The 22,595-nt window shown below is 36.4% G+C and overlaps 1 protein-coding gene across 10 annotated transcripts in view; it reads left to right on the top strand.

Moving 5' to 3' along the window:
- The window catches only part of WDR33 (WD repeat domain 33), a 71,984-nt gene that overhangs the window by 16,297 nt on the left and 33,092 nt on the right, over positions 1-22,595 (top strand). For 5 of the 10 annotated variants that reach the window (XM_075099387.1, XM_075099386.1, XM_075099394.1 and 2 more), the window contains exons 2-7: positions 1,631-1,855; positions 3,665-3,733; positions 4,172-4,276; positions 4,928-5,023; positions 5,505-5,656; positions 7,421-7,518. In XM_075099387.1, the coding sequence (XP_074955488.1) occupies positions 1,652-1,855; positions 3,665-3,733; positions 4,172-4,276; positions 4,928-5,023; positions 5,505-5,656; positions 7,421-7,518 (724 nt within the window). In that variant the 5' untranslated portion in view covers positions 1,631-1,651. The other 5 variants (XM_075099390.1, XM_075099389.1, XM_075099392.1 and 2 more) reach the window with 4 other exon arrangements.

Raw genomic sequence — 22,595 nt, forward strand, 5'->3', positions numbered from 1 at the left:
GAGAGTACAGATGTGTGGCTTTGAAAAAAAATATTTTTCCCTCTGGTTTAAAGCACTGGTTGGTATAGGAGTGTATCTTTAGGCTTGGGAGAGATTAGGACTGGAAATTTTCTCTAGCTTTTTTTTTCTTGAGTAGTGTGTATGCTTTGAAACGACACTAAAAAGACTATTAATGGACTTGCATGTTTAATGCCAGCTTGCTTTGCTCGTTTGAAGAAGTTGCTTTTTCTTTTTTGGTATAAAAACACTACTATCCTTTTAATTTTACCTCTGAGATTTAACACCAGAAACTTTCTGTACAACAGTTAGCTACCTTCTGACAAGTTGTAAGAGGATCTGAGTTAGGGGTACCTGACACACTTCCTGCATGAGAAAGTTTTGATAACCTTTTTCTTGTCAGATGAGCTTAATGGTGCAGTAATTGTTACAGTGGTGTTATGGACGCAGCAGTATTTGAAGGCAGAGATGGTATTTATTGGTCAGCCTTCAGGCAAATGAGCTTTTCAGCTACATGATGAAAATCTGTTTATTTGAAAGCTGGTCTATTCCAGTTATGCGAGCTGGTCTAATAAAAGATGCTACTCCTGCCGAAGGTCTTCAATTTCCTTACCTCATTTAAGGAAACATGCTATTTTAGTTTGGACTTGTTTGTCTTGGAGAATAGTTGTAATGGCTTTAGTTTGGGTTTCTCCATTGTACATTAGAGTTGTTTCTGTAGCTAACAGGCAGGTGTCATAGTTTGTTTTATAGCTGGCCTGACATGCTTTCAGTTAGCGGTGGAAAGGAGTGTGACTTCTAGGTTTGCGGAGTCTGGGAAGAAGTTTAATCTGTGCCCCCTGCCAACAAACTGATATGTAAAGGGGAACTTTTCAGCTGTGAAGAGGTCACTATGATCTCATCATTTAAGAATTTTACAGACTGAAAATTAGGTTTTAGACTTATCTCCCTCTGTCAGAAAAAAAATCTGAATTTTGACATTTTTTCCCTGCCCCTCACATTTTCTTAACCTTCTTAGTGGGTCGTCTTGGGTAGAAATTGTTCAGTTACATATATCAAACCTTGATAAATATGTAATCCATTTATTTTGTGATAATAGAATTGAAAGTATACTCACAGGTAGAATGTGATCTGTGGTGTATTTACTATAAGTTACATAAAGGGAACGTAACTTTATTTTCAGGTCTTAGAACAAGGTTTTGAGGCAGCCTTTAAAACTTTTTGCCTTGTTAACAGCTAGATTAATTTGTAGCTCATGTGATGTTTCCTGTTGTATATTGAATCGGAAATATCATCCTCTGTTGAAGGGTCTTACACTATTACTTACTTACACTATTTTTACTGAGGACGCTCTTTTACTGCACAGTTCTAGTGTAAGGATGGTAATGCAAACTTTATAGTGCTCTGCTTTGATAGAAAATTTCTCTTGGTAGAGAACCAAGTATTTAACCACTTTAATGTCAGTGTTACATGACAAAAGGAATAATTGTCCAGAGGAACCTGTAAATATTTCTTCCCAATAAAAAGTGCTTTATGAAGTTGTTAATCATCCATGTAAACTTCAGTTGGCGGAGGTACTAATGTGGGATTTTTGTTATTGTTATGTAGTAATGTAGTGTTTCACTTTTTGCAGTCTTTCAGAAACAAGATAGCCATGGCCACAGAAATTGGATCCCCACCACGATTTTTCCATATGCCGAGGTTCCAGCACCAGGCACCTCGGCAGTTGTTCTACAAAAGACCTGATTTTGCACAGCAGCAAGCAATGCAACAGCTTACCTTTGATGGAAAGCGTATGAGAAAAGCTGTGAACCGAAAGACCATAGACTACAATCCCTCTGTAATTAAATATTTGGAGGTTAGTCAATTTCCTGGTTTTGGTTGAAAAACTTTTTTCCTTCCTGAAATTTGTGCTTTTGAGTGTCCATAGAGCAGTCTGGAATACTGGGAAATCTACTGCTGTGTTGTCAAACTAAGTGAAAAATGCTTGTAAACTTGGTATAGTATGAATACAAAGGGGTTTGGTCCTTGGTAATAAAATGCACGTATATGCAGGTGATTGTGTAGTTTGTGTAAACACCAATTTTTATGTTATGTCTTCAAATTCCAACTTGGAGTGCAATTGTGTGTCTTGTGTGATGTTCTGACTTTTAAGTGAACATAAAAACTCATTATAAATAGCATAATTGTTCTTATTTTTGTTTTGACATAGAAATTTTCCAAAATGGAAAATAAACAATGACCCCTTCCCCTCATCCTAAAAGCATTTTCTCATCCTTTTATTAAATAGCACTGTAACTTGCACTGTGGTCTCTGAAAAATCCCTTTCTGTACAGTTAATAGATACAGAACAACTTACTGAAGTTTTGTTGAAGATATGTTTCTGTAAAAATGCTTATTTAGTTTCCTGATGGGGTGGTATTAATTTCTTACTAAATATTTTTATTATCAGTATTTACTGTACAAGTACTAGGTATTAGCTCAGAATAAATAGAATCAAATCAGTAAATACAGGAATTGTTGGAATCCCAACGGTGACATTGCAAAAACATGACGAAATTAGTTCGATCTGCTGTGGCCAGTGCATTATTATAGCTTGTAGGTTTTAACAATTGGTAGGTTTTTTTAATAGTAAATTTAATATCTTCTAAGATGTGTTTACACACCAAACATTTAAAACCTATATTTTAGGAATGCCCCCCCCCCCCCCCCCAAATTCTGTTAGTAGTTGGACTAATTCTAAAAAAATAATTTAGTAGTTCAGGACCTTTTTTACTGTGGCAGAAATAAGCACCCTCAAATTTCTGGTTTCTAAAACGAAAACAACAACAAAAACCAGATCTGTATGTTTTGGATGCTTTCACAAAATTAGGATGTACCAGAATTCCATTTCAGTCCAGGCTTCAGTACTAGTGATTTCATTTGATGTGGTTCTATTAAAAAAATGAGAAAAATGGTTTATATGTAATTTGTTCTTGGCTTAAGAAATTCGAGCAAACTGTAAAGCATATGGTGGAAATGTTTTACCTAGAATTTAAGCTTGTGTTTCTGATACATATACAGACCCAAACGCTGAAATAATTTCATTCTTAATTCATGTAAAATGATTTGAAAAGGTTGTGTTTGACAGCTCACAAAATTTAATTGAAAGCATTTTTTATCCCTTGGTCTTGTATCCATTTGAATGCATTACTATCTTTAGGCTTCAGCCACAGAAGCTTCCTTTCTAGCTTGTGTCACTGTGTGGGATTTCTTTAAGAGTTCATCAACACAGCAACTAATGGTGTAAATGCTTATCCTGAAAGTAAAGCTTTTGAAATGATTGAATGTGCTTCTTGTAGAGTACCTATTAGCCTGGGCAGCGAAGTACCAGTCGTCTTTGTTACTATTACATAGGACTGCTCCTTTCACGTTGTTAAGCTGCAATTTTAAATGAGCTGCTTTAGTCTGACGGAATTAAGACTTTAAACATTTTTTTAAATATTTTGCTTATGTTGTACAAATTCTACAAGTTTCCTGACACCAAGGTCTTTTAACTGAGTTCATGCTAAAATCTTTGGAGTGCTTTGGAATTTACCAAATGGACTGTCAATGTGTTCCTGATTTTCTGTTGTTTACCAATGAAGTATAGCGGTGATATGAACTAGGAGTTGTTTCCTTCTTCCAGAATAGAGTATGGCAGAGAGACCAGCGAGATATGCGAGCAATCCAGCCTGATGCAGGATATTATAATGATGTGAGTAAAATTTTTCTATTCCCTGATGAAATTCTGTGGATAAAATTTGTCCAGAAAATTGGATTATGTCAGCTGAGGTTATCTTTTTGTCCACAAGAGGCTTTAAAGATCTGGAGGGTATCTTCACTCTACAGTATCTTGTTCTGTTGGAATCCATGTCCACGAAGAGAACCTGAAATTGGATAGGCTTTTAATTTTTGGACATAAAAACCCTCATAATGCACTGAGCTTACAAAAGATCCTCTTGAGGATGCTGGTTCTGGATGATTGAGATGGCAAATCATGCAGACTTTGAACATGTCTATCAACTTACTTGTGATGATATCCCTGCAAATGAAAAACTTGCTTTTCCAGAAACTAGGTATTCAGAATGTATGCTTTTCTTGAAGTTTGTGGTTAGAAATTTCATTACTAAATCTTTTGTTTCTTCTCTCATAGTTGGTCCCTCCTATAGGAATGCTGAACAACCCTATGAATGCTGTGACAACAAAATTTGTTCGGACATCTACTAATAAAGTAAAATGCCCAGTGTTTGTTGTCAGGGTGAGTATAGCGTTGAATTTATTTAGTTGTATTTTCTTAATTTAAATTAGTGATATCCTTAACTGAAGAAACAAACAAGATAACAGCATTTCCAAACAATATTAGCATGTGGAATATATGGACTACTTCTGAGTCTAGTTTTTTCTGTGGAGGGTTTTAGAAAATGAAATGGTAAGGTCTGAGTACAAATTAATTCTTACTCTCAGAGTTTGAGGTGCACTTTCCACAGTTGATTATTTTTTTTTTTAATTTGTAGGGGCTAATATATCTTGACTCACAGAAAAAAAAGTCAATTTGGTCTCTGTGCTGTTTGACTCTGGTACCATCTTTTAAGAACTTTTCCATTATGTCAGCAGTATTGTTTAGTATGGATATTGTGATAGAAATGAATGTATTGGTGCCAATAAGCTGTTTCTTCTCTATGACTAGTTTTTTTCATTGCTGTTACAGTGGGCTTGTCCTGCTGTTACAAAAGTCAAAAGCCCTCTAGCATGGTTCTGCATTTTTGTCTATCTTATATCTTGTAGAAAGTGATTTTGTAAATTCCAGTTCTGCGTGTTCCCTGGAAGAAGCTTATGAATTATTTGGAGGATTGTGAAGAAATATTTCAATGTTATATTTGCACAGTTTAGTTAAACTTCTCTTTTTCAGTGGACTCCCGAGGGGAGACGATTGGTCACTGGTGCATCTAGTGGAGAGTTCACTTTATGGAATGGACTAACTTTCAATTTTGAAACGATATTGCAGGTAAATTCATCTGTCAAGATTTCTGTGTATTTTCTTGAGGCTTCAAAGCATGTTTTAGGAACGCATCTTCACCCTGCTCATTATGGGTCTGTGGTCTAAGTGCAGTAAAAGGGGCCTTAGAGGACAGCTCTTTTTTATTGTGCTCCAACTCTGTGTCAGACCATGGCTACAGCCAATTTATTTAATGCTTCTCATCCCATCTCCATATGCTATACTAACTGTTCTCAAGAGCCTACTATGAGTATTTGTAGTAATAAATATCTTGGAAACAATGCAAATACTCTTTGTTTATTGTTTAGAAGACCATTGCATACAAAGTAAGGGAATTTTTTTCACAATAACATCGTGAGTCTAACTAGATCATCATTGTTTTCATGTTTCTGTTGCAGCTGTTAAGTAGGAACTTAAATAACTTTTGTGTTAGTGTGGGTCCGACAGTATTTGAACATGTTTGCTAGAAGTTTTGTTTCTGAATTTACAGGCTCACGACAGCCCTGTGAGGGCTATGACTTGGTCACACAATGATATGTGGATGCTGACAGCAGACCACGGGGGATATGTGAAATACTGGCAGTCCAACATGAACAACGTCAAGATGTTCCAGGCACATAAGGAGGCGATTAGAGAGGCCAGGTTTATACACAATATACCATTTTCTGTAGTACCTATTGCCATGATTAGACTGTTCTCTAAGTGTATTCTGGGTGCAGAAATGCATGGGTTCTGTCAGATTCTGGGAAACTTCCTGCACCACATAAACACAATATTTTCTTTTGTTTCCACATTCTCACCGTTTTGCTGGCACCTTTCTGAATTAGTAATGTCCCAGTATCCGCCTCTGCAATATGTTAGAGATGTATTTGTCTGCCGCATTTTGCACTGGTATTCTTTTCATTTTTATATGGTGACAATGTGTATCAGTTATTCCTTTTTATACTCACTGTGTAAGACAACAATTTCATTCCAAATAAAGAATTCAGTCTTCAATAATCTAACTGAATAAAATATAAAGCCTTCAGAAATAAAATACCTGCATAGTTCTCACAAAATAATAAAACACTAAATAAAGTGAAGAACTGCTTGGCTTGGTGAAGCCAAGACTTCCAGTAATACTAAATACCCACGCAGACTGCCACATACAGAAGTCTAATGTTAATACTGAATGGGTTCTTCAAGCTTGAAACTGTAAGCAAGCCATTGAAAAGAAGACTGTAGGATATTCTCTTGGTTCAGTGTTGATGCCTCAGTTGTGCAAATGTCTATATAAAAAATGGAATTTAAAGTGATACTATCAGTAAGATGTAAATGAAGGATGTTTCTAAAGCAAACCTGCACGTAATCTTTAGTAAGACACATAAATGTTTTTAAAGTAAGCCTGAAGAGAAGCTGCAGATCCAAAATGAAGCTAAAGCAGTGTTTCTTCGGGTTCAGGTGCTGGCCCTTGGCGATAAAGGTTCACTGCCACAAAACCACTTTCCACTAAAGTCACCATTTTTCTTTGATAGAGTGCAGCATTTTGTGCTAGAGTTTGGTTATAAGAAGTGCTTACATTGGATTCAATTACTGTCTGACTGTCATGGCCACACACTGAATTTCTGCACTATTTTAAGCCCTTTCCTGATCATAAAGATCTAGGATTTCACGAGGGCTCCCTCATGATCTTTCACTGCACCAGAAGGGAAGTGAGTGTCAGTTGCTGGAGATGTTCTGGCCCTAATCACATGGCTAAATAACTCCTTGCTTTTCCAGTGACTTTCGTCAAGAGATATTGACTGCTCAATCTGGAAGCTTCTTCTGTGTCTGTAGGATTCTTTTCATGGTGTTGATGGGGTGTAATAAGAGGGATTTTTTCCAAATTGCTTTTACAGTATGTGGTACGCTTGTTTTATATACATTTTTTTTCAACAGTTAATCCAACTAGCGTTTTCCTGTGACCAGCTTTCCTTTATTTTTGCTTCTCTGCTGCAAAGCACCTATGGCTGAAGAGGAGTTTTTTCCTAAGAACTGTTCTTCTGTGCTTCTACACAATGTCACTTTCTTATGGTATTACCAAACATGAAAATCTAGGGTGACAGTTACCAAATCATATTGATGTTGCTTCTCATCCTGCAGAGAGTGCGCTACCATGTGCACTTATAGGTAGGAAGGTGCTAAGAATAAATTCTGGATTTTTTCCTCTTTTGACAGGGGACTGCAATGCAATAATAATCCTATGCTAAATTCATGTCTTGGGATGAAGTGTCATTTGGCAGGCACTGTATTCACTTAAAAGGCCCTATGTTCAAATGCATCCTTCAGTGTATAACACATTACAGTATAATTTTGCCCTGTCTGAGAAGCATAGATAATCTGTTAAATGCTGACTTCTTTCCCCTGCTGTGTGTCTTCATGTAACAGTTTCTCACCCACGGATAATAAATTTGCTACATGCTCTGACGACGGCACTGTTAGAATCTGGGACTTTCTACGTTGCCATGAGGAGAGAATTCTTCGAGGTATGTGTACCAAAAGTACTGATTGGGGTATTTCAGGAGGGGGAAAAAACTTTTTTTAACTAGGTGGTCACAATACAGAAGTATCAGCTTGTCTAAATTTTTGTATTACATCCCTGTCTTAAATCTTCCAAACAAGGTTTTGTTTGGCTGCTGCTATAGGTGCCTTATAATATTCAGATAGGCTGCAGTTCACAGTGGTGTTACTCTGTTTACTGTCCACTTCAGCTCTAAACAGTGGTGGTGAACATAAGGACATTTTTTCTACTGCTAACGTTAGAAACACCTGTTTCTGGATCAGGAATACATTTATCTTTCTCAAAAGCTTAATCTTTGTGACCACTTTTACTTCAGAACACACATCTTCATGCAGAGGATTCCATTCTTGTCATGGGAGTGCCTTCCATTCTGATTTCTTCAGAGGCAGGGTAGTTACTTGTTTTCAGTCCTTAAGAGGAGGAGAGCATTTAGGTGGAGAAGTAAATTTTGATTACATCATGCATATCACATGCAAATAATCCTATCTTTGGTTCAATAGTTTTCTGTCCACCATCTGTGTACACTAACTTCTGGTGCCTTTCCACTGGCTTTGCTGAGCTTTCTTCTCTTGTTGGAGTCTTACAGAGCAATAACATTAGCTTCTGACAACCATTCTTTTCTTGCAGAAGATGTCAAAGGTACATAATTTAATAGGAGAATATATTAAAGACTGCTATGAGGTTGGGAGCTGTAGGCATGCAGATAAACTGCAAAGGAGGTATGCAATAAAAACATAGAATTTCAGTTTTAGGTGTGGGAGTGTGTTCAGTGCTTTCCTAAACAAAGGATTTCTCTTTTTTAAAATCATGCTTCTAACTTGGACCTGCCTTAAGTATTTTATGAAGCAGAGCGCTCCATGTTTCTCTTGACTCTTAAGCTCTCTTCTTGTTTTATTAATGCATTACTTTTAAACACCTCTCCTTTGAATAGACATTGGGCTCTAGCATTCTTGCAATGATGATATTCTAACAGTATCTGTGCACAGACATTATGGTAGATGTGTTCTTTGCAGGAGCTGGCAAGCAAATATCTAGGATATATCATTTATACCTGCTATTCTGGAAGGAGCCAAACAGATTCGGGACTAGTTTGCTTGATGCTTTACAAAAGAAATAATTCTGCACTAAACACATTCTATACCCTCCTCCAGGTTTGTACTAACTACTCATTTAAACCATGTGGAGGAAATGGGGATTGCCACCATGCTGAGTGGTCAAGATTATAAAAATCCCTCCAGTTCTTCTACATTCTTTTAACATTCTGCATAAATTAGGAGGGGTAAATCATGTAATTTAGGCCATAAAGAACAGAACTTGCATTACATTTCCTTCTGTCACCTTGCGTACTTGAACATTGTGATTTTGACTATATTTCACATAGAATTACGCTTTATTTTCTTACAGCTTATACACCTCAATATACACTTTTTAATTTGCAAAATAGCTCTATAAAGAATATCTTTGCTTCTACTTAGATGATGTACCCATGATACACTACTTTTTTTTTTTTAATAGAAGTTGAAAATATTTTGAAAACTTGACATCTCTGCGTAGAATTTTACAGGGCAGATTATTCCTCATTTCTGCTCTCAGATAAGGGGGACGGGTCGGGGGAAACCCAAACACTGCCACCAAAAAATTCCCCAAAACAAAAATGATACCCCAAACTCTTGAATGTGGGGGTGGGAGGTTGTTTTCTGCAAAACATGAGTTTGATTTGGTTCTGATCCCTAGGGCTGTTGTTAAATATGATCAGAAGATGTATTGAAAGAGCTGCATGGGAAACACTTAGGTAGCTTTCTTTTTGTTGTTTGGAATTTAGAGTTTATGGCTTTAGGAAACAGATCTTCAGCTTTTAGCTTCTCCACATGAATTCTGCATTTGCATATTTAGGAGTGTGACCTATAAAACTTGGCCTAGTACAGCCTTCAAAATATGTAAATCCTCATGCCATTCCTAAGTTAGTGATCTGTAAATTAAAATTCTGATGGCACTCCATTAAAAACGTATTCTATGTACAAAAAGTGTTCAGATTAAATACCATGCTGAGGAATGTTTTTTTTATTGCCTGCTTTCACAAACCATGCTTCAGCTATTCTGCTTAATACTGGTGCTGTGAAATTGAAGGGATTCTACAGTGTAGATTAGATCCCAGGCTTCACTTGGTGTGTTAAGGCATTCTTCAAATTATCACAGTGAATTATAAAAATCAAATTAAACTATCAATTTACAGTCAGATGTGTTCATAAAAAAGACTGTCACTCACAGGGATACAGTATCAATATATCATTATTCCTACTGATTTTTCAGTTAGAAGGAACATATTTTTAAAAAGCAGACTTGAGGACTTCAATGCCAAGGAATGCTTTTAAAATAATTCTAAGAACAACATTAAAGGTACTGGGATAAGCTTTGCTGATAAAGAAAGGATAAAATTCTGTAGACTTACTCTAGTGCGAACAAAAGCATCTGTAATGAACTAATGTAGTTTATTTTCATTTTTTGATGAAATGGTTTCCTTTACTTGAAACTGGTCTGAAGGAACAATTCTAGTCTTACCTTCCAAGAGGACTGGAAAAACAAATGGAAGTGGTAAATTACATAGGACTTCTTAAGGTTTTGCTGGAGTTCTTTCAGCTGTCTACAGTAGGTTACACAATTTTTTCAGTAGTTAAAGCCATGAATACATGGACTACATAAGAAACACGTATTAACTGTGTCCAGCTTTGTTTTAATTTTGACAAGTTAAAAGAAACAGGACACCCTGTTTCGTTCTTCACACATAATGCTAGGAGTTCTGTATCTTTTTTTCTTATAATCTGGCTCAAAGTCCCTTTGCTGCCTAGCGCTTCACTCATGTGTGTTACTTTGCTGCTTGTTTCTACCATTGTGGCTTTCCAGGGCATAGCAGGAGGAGTTCGGGCATTTTGTTAGAAGTATGTACAAATTTAAATATAATCAGGCTCCTTTTTAATATCATAAAGAAAAGGTTTAAGATATTTCATTTCTTGGGGAACCATCTTTAATTACTTAATCTTCAAGTGCATTATCTTAGAAGAACTTGAAGATGGGGGAAATGGTATTGTCACAGTCACTCACCTGCTTGCTTCCCCTCAGCCCAGTTACTATCCATCTCTCTTCTCTTGAAGTGAGTTGCTGTACTCCTAATTCTGCACTGGTAGCTTTTGCCTATGTTCATTTCTGTGATGTTACCATCTTCACGATAAGTACAGTTTGGTGCACTTGCTAACTATACTGGCAGGAATCAAACTGCTTGTTATTTTAAGAAAATCAATTTTATAAGACATGGAAAACAGTCTATATATAGCAGGATGTTGTTTTCATGTCAATAGTCTGTTACTCTGAAAGGCATTTCCAATAATGGCATTTTAAAACAAAACACTATCAGGTCTCTAGTCTGAAGAGTTGCACTGAATTTAATGCCAGGACTCATGTAAACAGCCCCCATTTTTATATGAACATACACACTGATGGCTTTTAATACTGCTAATTACATTTAGTGAAAATATGCAGTAAAAGCTTGATGTCCCTTTATTTCTATTGAGAAATTAATGTTATCAATGATTTGACTGGTGGCTGCGAATCTTTGGGTATTGGGTCTGTGCTAATGTACCCCTGAGAACACCTTGGGTAGATCATTAGTAAACACGTGGTTCCTTAATTATTCCCAGCATGGGTTAGGAGGCTACAAACACATTCTACTGTCCATTATTATTCTGGTCAGTCATGCGTGCACACACACATATGCACACAAAATTCAGTAGAAATGCGCACTTGGGAGGACTGTAAGTTTTGATTCAGAAGTCTAGATGAGGTATATGTTCCCTGGATTTCAGAAGTTGCCTGGCTTATATAGGTGCTTTGGGGAGGGTGACTCTACCCAGCAATCTGAAGGATGGTAACCCAGGATTTGATACGATACTTTGTAGATAAGATTTTCCTGTTTTTTGGCTGTAAAAATAGAATAATACACTATATGATCTTCCAGCTGACATGGTAGATTTGGCAAAAGATTTTTCTTATCTTAATGTGAACAATTAAAAGCAATCATGATTCCTTTACATTCTGTCTGGATTTAAAATTTGCAATTTATAATCACATGTAATCTCTTACTAGTATGTGATTTACTCTAAGGAAAGTCTTTTGCCTGTCTTTAACATTATTCTGCTGGGAATTTCCTGCTCAGGCCTAACACCGGTGCAAAAACTCATCACCTACAAAATAACATGTATGTGTGTACCTGCATGCAGAAGTCATAGCAATCACGGTAAACGTATTTTTCATCTGCTGAATGTTCTGAAGAAGTGTCTTCACAGCTAGTCATGCGGAAATAACTGGAGAATTTTTTATTTCTTCCCCTCCATTTCTGGATGTTCATTAACAAATAAAATACCATGAAGTCTCCTTAGTTGTTTAAATCTGTTGTATGGTTTGCATACTCTGCACTTTCTGCCTGAAAGGGAAGGATCTCTTCAGTTTTTGACATCCACTACCTCAGTCAAACAGCAAATCCTGTACCTTAATTCAGCGATGATGTGTTCAGTAGTTAAAAGGAACCTGAGAACCAGAACTAAGCAGAACCACATCTTCTGTTTGGTCCTTCACTTTTAAACATACATTAGTAACTAGCAGTTAGCCTTTGAAGCAGGTAGCTTCTAAAACTGTTACCTTTTCCTGGAATGTAATTGAATTCTACATTGGAGAATTTAAAATGAAAAAAATTCCTGATGTTGCTGTTTCCATTTTTTTTTCCCCCCCTTTATGTGAGGTTTTTCTAGTGTTTTCTTTGTCTCAGGGAGAGAGAAACCCAGCAAATTCAAGAAAAAGCTTGTACTGTTTCTTGTAAGAAGACATAGTGTTTAAACCTTCAGGTTTTTGGGGGGCTTGCTTCTATGTGCTGTCAGGATTTCAGGTTTATCTGATACGTCTTTTAGTCTACTGATGCATTGCTACATGAATGAATATTAGAAGGATTTTTCCTGAGAACAAAAGCCTGAGATGAGATGAGACCTGGCTGATACTGGCACCAACCATATCAATCTAGAGAAGGCAAGTCCTTGAATTTTTGAACTTAAAATTTAGCGACTTCAAAATACTAGTATTGCATCAGTTAAATATTTTTGTTGGTAGATTTTCGTATGGCAGCTTATGTTGCAGGTCTCTGATCTTCATGAAGATCAGAGCAATGAGAATTGCTAAAGCAAAGTTTGGGTTGAAGGAGAGGGATAAGTTGCTGCTAAGTCTTTTGAAGTACAGTTGCACTCTGGCTGTACATCAAGCTCTTCGTGTATTTTTAGATACAAGAAATGTTAAGGAACTTGCTCACTGGGATGTTAATAGTGAATCTGTGGGGTTTTTTCTTTTTTCTTCACGAACAGTTCAGATCACTTGCACCATTGGTGATACAGGAGCCCTTTTGTGCTGCTGTATGCATTGTGCCAGCCCTGATGGCACTTCATTGCAGTTGCGTGCACAGAGGACTCTCCATACAGTCTTACTCAACTTTTGCATCTCATCAGGAAACATCTCTGTTGCCTTTGTGAGATTAAGAGTTAGAAATATTGTATACAAATTCTGGCTTTATAAATGGAAGTTATGATGCAAAATATTTTCCTAATATCTTTCTCTGTACTTTTCCCAGAATTAAGTAGCACCAAGGAGTTGGAGTGTGAATACACACACACCTTTCTGAGTTCATAGATAACATCAGTCATTGCTGCTTGCTAGGGTGGTGGGAACTACGCTAGATGGGAAGAATCCAGCCTCTTCTTGCTTGAGGCTACTAATGTTCAGGTGTCATCTATTTATCCCTGAATATTTATTTCAAGGCTACAATGCCTTGGTTTTCTCTGTATAGGAAACTGTATTAGAGGTAGGTGTATTAAAATACCCAATTCTATTTGTGTTAAATGAAAAACTCCATCTGAGAGTTGAAAAAGAATCTTCCTGCTATACTGACTTCATATCAGGTTTCTATTTGTGAAGTGTTCTGGACTGGGCAAAAACTTTATTTGATCAACTATGCTTGAGGTCCTTGGTTTCTGTGATTAAAAGGTGGCAGTTAAGGGGTAGCTTCATGATGCTTTTGCTCTGCTGCCTAAAACAATGCCAGGAGAATTACAGGGTATTGAAGACTGTTCTTGGAGCTGGTTGCATCTGATATGCCTAAAAGCATTCATTTGATTTATATTGCGGTTCAGTTCTGAGTAACACTGAAGTACAAACATACTAAGTATTAGAGTTCTGATTCTCATCTAGAATCTAGTGTTTCAAAAATCCTGAAGAGTTAATAACTAAGAATATATAGAATTCTCAAAGAATGAATGGACATCATGAGAGACGAGCCACAGCACCATGCTATAAAAAAAACAAAGTTACACCAGACACTTCTGTCAACGCTTTCATGAGACAAGAATGAAGAGGCTCTGTCCGAGAAAGAGGTTATTTCAGATTCAGTTTTGAAATCTCTTTTCCTCCCTGAAAATTATCCTGAAGCTGAAAGTTACATACTCACACGCTGAGTACAAGGGCAAATTTTACAGTAAAAAGGCTAATACTTGTAATAAATATATTTCATTAAGCTTGGAGGAATATTGAGAAACCCTAGTGTTTCACAGGGCAGCCAACTCTTAGTGCTGCTGAAATATATGATACTTCCTTAAGAAGTTTTATGATTACATCATTAGGATTTCTTGTATCTGCTTCGTTTTGTGTGTTTGATGATTGTGAAGGGTAGATAATACAGAACTAGGTGAAACCTTCTTTACAGTTTGTTAGTGTAAATACTTTGGTGGTGAGAAATTCGTAGTCACAGCAGATGAGAGTATATAGAAGTAAACATAATATGGCATAATGCTCTGCATAGTGGTCGGGATTTCACCTAACGTGAGAACCATTGATGCAGCACCGAGCTTTATCCTCAAGCCCTGCTCATCGTTGTTGAGAAGGAAAAACAGCATTACAAGTGAATTACATTATACTAATGAAAAAATGCCTGAACTACAGAGGCATTTAAATACTGATGCTAAGATTATACCAGTCTTCCTTTCTCAGCACAAGTGTAATTGTTGAAAAGGTTGCAGGTTGTGTGCATAAGGATGGTGGTGTACCGGTACCTACTCACCGATATTTGTCATAATAGAGGTGCTCAACAGAAACAAAATCATCTGGAGTTAGTCTTAATGCAAGTTATCTTAGTAACTCATCTTCTCTGATAAAATCTTATGTGGAAAAATACTCGGAATTGGCACTTCCTTTATTTTTCTTTTTTAATGGTATCTTTCATCTGACATACCCTTTCATACTAGAGTGTAACTACAAAAATACACTATTCCAGAATAAATGATAGAAGTCTTCAAAAAATAAAAAACACAGTTCAGTGGTGAAAATAACCAACATCAGTCCTTAGAAACTTTCCTTGCAGGCAGTCGAGACTCCACTTTTCTTTTGTGTGTGGATTAAATGGACTGGTTTTTTCTTTTCTCTTTTCATATTCTGTAGTACCTGACTAAAAGCTTTGTGGATCTAGGTAAGCATAGACTTTGAAAAGTGCTTGATATTTTCTTTTGCTTCGTTTCAATTCTGCATACTCAAATTATTTCCTATTACAGTATATTTAGCTCTTGATTGATATTGAGGCTTTAATAGTGAGACACTTTGCATCTCATTTTATCATATGAAAACACTGCAGTTCTCATACTTAAGATTACACGTTCATATGGACAGCCAGGCACTAGGAAATGGGCAAATTGCTTGCAAATGTTTTACCTAAAATATGGTGGTATTTTTTTCTCTTCCCTACCTGCCTGGCCTTATGTTCTCATGATAAAAGTAGTCCGGCTCATCCCATGTTGCATTTGTAGGAGGACACAGAGTCAAAAGAGAAACCGTGGAATGTGCTGAAATGGGGTTGTATAGCAGGCCAGGAGAAAGGGATAAATAAGAATCCTGAAAACAAACTGGGTGAAAGGTAGCTGGAAACAAGAAGGATAGCAAATGGGACGAAAGTGTGGAGGCTGTGTCAGTATGAAAAAACTTAAAACAACAGCTGGTATAATGATTGAGAAAAGATGGTGGCAGTGTGAGAAAGGATATGAGGCTGAAGTGGTGGAAACTAACAGAAGTTTGCTCCTGGCGTTGTGGGGATAAATCAGGGCAAATTCAGTTGCCAGAGCAGCCAGAGAAGAGGCTTGGTTTTTATGGCTGAATGACACACTCAGACACAAGCGAACACTATAAAATGTGTCAAGAGTCCGCAGAGAGAGAGGGATATATAAAATATGTGTGGAAATGTGTTGGTAATAGTACCCATATATATACACATTTTTTCCCCTAATTTGTTTTAAATTTTACATTACACGTCATGACTCTTAGAGACTCAAGTTGTTGAGTTTGAGTAAAGTTAGGATCATGTTTTGTATTCATTCAGAAGATGAGGATGGAGTGCTATTTTAGTCAGCAAATGATACCATCATTTCTACTGTAACTAGGAGAAAGCTCTGTCTACCAGCTGATTAAAACTCCTTATGGTTTTTATTAGTCCCTAAGACGTAATGTGGCCCGTCTTCTGTTTGGGTTTTACCCCCAAGTTTTGTCCATTTAACACTCTAAAAGCAAAATACCTAGTAGTTGCTCTTCAGACCTAAGCCTAGCTCTAGATTGCTTCAGTGGGGAATATAATCACCTATATGCTGCATGCCTCTGCAAAAAGTGGTCGATTAGATTAAGCATGCAAACTTGTATTAAACATGACATTGTAAAGTACAGTTCCAGAACTTTCCAAGTGACTGAGATTCATTTCACAGTGAAAATATAAACTGTCATTTAATTTTGCCATTTACAGATAAAGGCTTTTTGAAAACAAATGACTTTTCAATGGAAGACATTTTGATTTTTACTGCAAAAGTATATGTGTGTATTGCAGGTAAAGTAACTGTCTTGGATGTTTTATAAATTCATATTTTATAAAGGAAAGGATTTTTACAGGGTTTTTTTTTAATTAAATGATAGGGCTATTAAGTGTCTTGGCTTCAAAGCAGCACAGCTATAAGCATGAGAAGTACAGCAATACAGGAGAAACCTACAACTTCTCAAAATATTTTTATCTTATAAAAAATCTCACAGACTAAGTTTAACATTTTTTCTGTCCCAGACAGCTTAGATGACTATTTGTAATTATTATCTCAGTGGAAGCATCTGATATTTCTAGTTCTGCAATACATTATTTTTATACATTACACGACCTGTCAAGTTCTGACTTGTGTTCAATTTAAAGCATGGGTTAGTTATGTATCTTTTCTTAAAATGCAGTATTTTCTTAATATTTGTCATAGTGTGTATAAATTGATTTTGCTGTAGTAAAATAGGTAGTAAGGTAGAGCTATTCCAGTTGCAACTACAGCCACATAAAGAAGTGGTTCTATCACTTCAGTATAATTTTCTGGTGTAGACAAGGGAAGGACTGCAAGTATTGTGCATATATTGTCTTTGAAGACAGAAAGTTATGTTTAGCTTGTTCTGACCATTCATAGAAATTGTGTGTGTACCTTTTTGCTCACCAGAATAAACTTTTAAAGGGAACATACCATGGCTATTTAAATATGAGCCTGACTTGAGAAACTGAAAGTTAACTAACAGGACTGGAACAGGTGCTTCTACCAAGTCTCCAAGATCTCAGAGAGTATACTTAAAATAACTATTCAAAAAAGCTGAGGAATGTGTTCCCTCGGCCACTTAAAATTGGGAAGAAAATAACTTTTAGCAAAAAGCAAACCTGGATTTCTGGTGTGTGCTGGCAGATGGACATTTTCTACCGTATGTGCAATAGCTTTTTTCTTTGCCCTTTTATTTAGAATGATGATGCATGAAAATATTTTAAGTTTAGTATTAAAATCTTACTCTTTAAACTTCCATCACTTGAAAAAAAAACTTCCTTTAAAAAAAGTCATAACACCTGATAAATTAGGAGCTTAACTGTAGCTATTCTAGCCCTCAAACAAAGAGTAGGATGAATTGATGGGAAAAAATGTAGCTCAGGATCCAGTCTATTATTACTATTATTATGTTAGGGAAAATCAAGTCTAAATATTTATACAATTCTTCTATATTTGAACTTCTCTTTATAGCTGACTTCTTTCTCTCATCTCCAAGATCCTATTTTGCTTTATTTTTCCATATGTGTTAAGATTTAAGGAAGGAGTATCTCTGGTGGGTATTTACTGTCCTCAGAGAATTTGCACAGCAAGACTTCAGCATTCTTCCTTGCTTAACACAAGGCTTAATACTCAGAGAGCTATTTTTCATCAAAAGTTGAGGTTCTTCCTGGCTTTATAAATGATCAGTACACTTAAAGATTATAAACATGAGTATCTTCTTTCAACTCAGTGACGAGCTGATTTCCCCCTGCCCCAGCTTTTCATGGGATAAACCTGCCCTGAGATGGGGCAGTGTGTTTCAGATGAAAGTAAAACATTTTCTTTTGAAATGAGAATTTTCATGATTCTTTAATATTTGGAGATACATAGCACAAATTATGTATAGATGGTATTCACAGGTAAGTATATTCCTCACTTAAGTACAAGTCTGATGGGAATCACCAGAGGTTTGAGTTCAAACTCATTTGATGTTCCAGGTATGTTGCCATTAGAAAAATAAGTATTATGGTAAAGTTAAGTCTCCTCCTTTAGTAACCAGCAGAAGACACAGTTAAAATGCCATTTTTTTGCTGGGGGAGATGGAGGGTCTCATTTTCAGGTGTGTTTTGTCTGGGGTTTTTTGTTTGGTTGCCCCCCCGCTCCCCCCCGCTTTTTTTTTAGCTGTTCTCATTAGGGAAGTAGAACGGTGTGAGAGCTTTGCATAATTTTAGATACTGTGCAGTCTCTGTCCTTGGAGGTTTTCAAAACAAAAATAAAACTGGGTAAACCCGTGAGCAACCTGGTCTGACCCAATAGCTTTGAGCAGGAGGTTGAACAAGGGACTTCTGAGGTTTCTTCCAACCTGACTTATCCTGTGATCTTATAATACAGAATTCCTCTGTTTTGCCAAAAGGGAAACAAAGGAACAAAAAATCCTAGTGATTTAATTTTTAGTTCTCTTCAGCTCTACCCCAGCATACGTGACATAAAGAACTGACCTTCAAAAGACTATTAAAAATTCATTATTTTTTAGTTTGTTTTTCTTCCAGCTTTTAGCCTGCCTGAGGAATTGCACATTATTTATTTGGATTGCAAAGATTTCTTAACATTTAGTGGAACTTTTTCCAGAGAAATGTTTGATCATTCCATTGTGATTAATAATTTGCTCAACTTAATTGTTAATGAAGCTTAAGTATTGCTTAGAGTCCTCCTACAAGCAATGAAAATTTGTTGTAAATAAGATGGAATATACAATAGCATGCTTTCAGCATCTTCAAAGCTTCTGGTTGTATAACAACAGGGATGTAAAAAGACACATATATGCAATTGTTATGTGCATATGTAATTTCAGTCAGTCTCTAAGTATACGGCCTTTATAATGGTACCCAGTGGAACATTTTATCAACTCAGTTTGCTGCTTTCTTGTGTGTTTCAAAATTAAGCAATCCTCAAATAGATTGTGCAGGCGGTGTAATGTTCTAAAGCACGTGCACAGTTAAAATATATTGAGAATGTTTGCTTTAAAAGAAAAAGTAATGTAGGTGGCTGCTTTACACCCTAAACTGAAGCAGCCTAGGTTTGACCGTCCGCTTTGTCATTACTATTCTTGAAGGTGTATTTCTTTTAGATCATGTTTTGAAGTTCTCCAAAGGAGCAGTAAGTAGACTTGGTGTGTTTGGGAATATCAGCCTTTATGTCTAGATGAAATAGGTGTTAGAGAATTTTTGTTTTCTTTCAAGCAAAAGCTGGGCTACATAGCATATTTCATTGTTCATGCCCACACCTATCTCAGGTCTCAACAGACCTTTACGTCTAAACCCAAACTATTCAATTAGTTTTCAAGTTTAAGCATATTAACAGAAGACTGCACAATATTAAATGTAATTTTGAGACTGCAATTATCTTAAAGTTAGAAAAAAAAATTAGAAATTGCTTTGTTTTGAAACATGCTACTTTTCAAGCACATGAGGAGTCCAGGACAGGTTTGTTTTGGTGTTTCTACTACAGATAAGTTAAGAAAGGAGTAACAACACGTTTCAAAAATTTGTAGACAAAATTCCCCCTTCTGAATTGTAATTAATCAGTAGCAAGGAACAGTTACACATTGAAAATAATACTTGGACAGCTATCAAGCATACTTGTATATAGCATAGTTACAAGACCTAAAGATTTTTAGCAAGACGTCTGTATTTTCTAAAGGTTGACCAGGTCTGCAGCTTGATACAGTGCAGTGTGTTACTGCTTGCTTGTGCCTGGTCAAGAAGAATCCTGCCTTTTCTTTGTCTCCCTTCTGCTCGCTCCTATCCATGCATAATTTTAGGCAGAAATAATGTTTTTAATTAGACCAGCTGATATAGTTAACAAAAAGGGTTGGGTTTTGTTGGGGTTTTGCGTTTGTTGGTTTCTGTTTGTTTGTTGGATTTTTTTAAAGCCAACACCAGCCTGTCAGGACACAAACTTGCTTATTTTAGGTCAGCTGATATAGTTGGATAATAAGATGTCTTTTTCCCACAGATCTTGATTTATGCTCTTAAATCCTCAAACAGCAATGACTCTTTGTTGCTTCCCTAGCAGGAACTCCACCTATCTAAAATGAACACATAAGGTGTTTTCTCTTTGGCAATACATGTATTCTCAAAATCATTATTCTCTTGGCTAGTTCCCTAAGTCTCGTGATTAGTAATATCGATAAAGCTGATGAATATGGATCTCTGTGGATTGCTGTTCTCCTTTTGGAAGTCCCTGTTCTCCAGAGACTTACAAGTAAGCGTATGGCATTAAGACTAGGAACATAAAAAGCTAAATTGACTCAGGCAATTCTTTTATTACATTAAATTGATTTGTACTCTGCAGTTCTATTCTGGAGATCTTTGGGCAAAGGTAGGTTCTCTCTTTCACTCTATTCCCAGCTTATCAGGAATATCCTTTGCTTCTAAAGGAATGGAGGAAAAATAAGGATCATTCCAGTCACCTACGTAAGCATGTTAGGTTTGTCATTCCTGCAGTATGTATTGCATTTGCAGATAATTTCAAACAGGGCTTTTATAAAGATGCGATCAGAAATTTTACTGCTGGTATTAAACTTCAGAATGTCTGTGTGCACATTATAACACTGGAATGGTGGAGGCTTTAAGTAGCAGGTGCAATCCTGCCGGCCATTTTGTAGAGATGTAACTGCTGCTTCCTGTCCAAAAAAACCCATTCTGCTTGCTCAAATACTTCTTCACATGCTGTGTGCTTTTTTTTTTCCTCACTTTGCCATTTTCTTTTCCCTGCATCACGGAATTCTTCAAGGAATATACAGTCTTTTTCCCTAAGAGAACTTGCTATGTATGTTTCAGTATACAATTTAACTGTGAGGATGTCTGTTCCTAGTAAGTCTGGGTGGAAATACTGGCCATTAAGTCTGTCTGTGCATGGACACTTCTGCACAGTGCGTAGTGGCTGAAATTGCATTAGTTTCTGCACAGCTCTGTCCTATCAGATATCATCACTGCAACATGTAGCAAGCTATAGCACCTTACTGAAATTCAAAGAAGGTTCTAAATAATGGTGTTCTATTCCACAGAACTAGAAATACTAGAAGTTATTTTTTAACCCATCGCAGAACATTTTATTGACCAAATTAAAACTTCTGTTCCAATAGAATGTTGATATCTGAATAAACGTTTTAACTTTTTTGCCAGATTTCAAAATGCAAGCAAGGAAAAGGCATGAGACAGGTTTTCCTGCAAAGTACTCAGAAGGATTTTTCAGAGCAGCAGTTATCACAAGTATCTAACACACATAGTTTAGTAGTGATATTTGAAAATTAACAATTTGGGGAATTCTAATTAGAATTTAATTTTAATTCAAAGTGCCATATTAAAAATCTTGGAAATTAATGTTGCATTTTCTAGACATGAAGAGTATCAGAATATTTTTGCTTGTGTGTCTACTTTTTGCTATCCTTGCACAGAAAGGAATACTTGAGCTTACGAGTGAAAAGTTAATTAGTTTTTCAGTTTATAACAGTCCATGGCTCTTTGCCAGTTACTGTGAATTGGACATCTGCATGGTAGCAACCAGTAACCCTGCAGATGTAGGTAACAAGTTCTACTGACCAGATGTCGTGTGAGAATTCTGGTTCCAATCAGTCTGAATAAATTATCTGTTAGCGAAAGGTTGTAAATTGTACTAATCTAGAAAATCTGTCCCCCTCTACATAAAAAAATTTCACTCAGTAGCAGAAAAGACTATTCATAAAACCGTATGATAGATAAATGAGGCTTTTAATTAAAAAACTGTAACCTTTGTAATAGTTTACTTATTCGTACATGGTAGCAGGAATATTGGGGTTTGCTGCTTACTTTGCCATAGAATGTATCTGTCACGCATAGTGCATCTGGCTGTAGACGTCATGTAAAAGAACTTAAAACCCCTAGTGTTTTCTTTTCCATGAAAGATGCCTTGATACAAAGGCGCAACCAGCCTCATTGATGTGCCAAGTTGAGGAGGTTAGGATACTGCTGATGGAGTACAAATGATTAATGCCCAGTCTCCAATAGATGAAGAATCTGTTATTCTTAAAGCCAGGTGTTTCTCTGCCTGCTGTACCTTTTTCTCCACTGTAGTGCTTGTGTCGCAGTTGATCACGTTCATGACACACTGACGCTTGTAAAACTGCATCTTCTAGCAGCAGATAATTCACAAGGGAATATGTATTCCAAAAATTGAGACTAGTCTAATGAAGGTGTATTCTGTGTACTAAAGCAATAACTGTATTTTAACTTGCACTGAAAATAAACTGTTGACATGGGATTATACCTGTTAAAGCTTCCTCTTTTTTTTGTTAACTTTTTAAGCTTAAGAATGCACTTTGCTCCCAAATACAGGGTTGCTGTATTAA

Source organism: Phalacrocorax aristotelis, chromosome 7, assembly GCF_949628215.1.
Source record: "Phalacrocorax aristotelis chromosome 7, bGulAri2.1, whole genome shotgun sequence".
In the NCBI taxonomy this organism is placed as follows: Eukaryota; Metazoa; Chordata; class Aves; order Suliformes; family Phalacrocoracidae; genus Phalacrocorax; species Phalacrocorax aristotelis.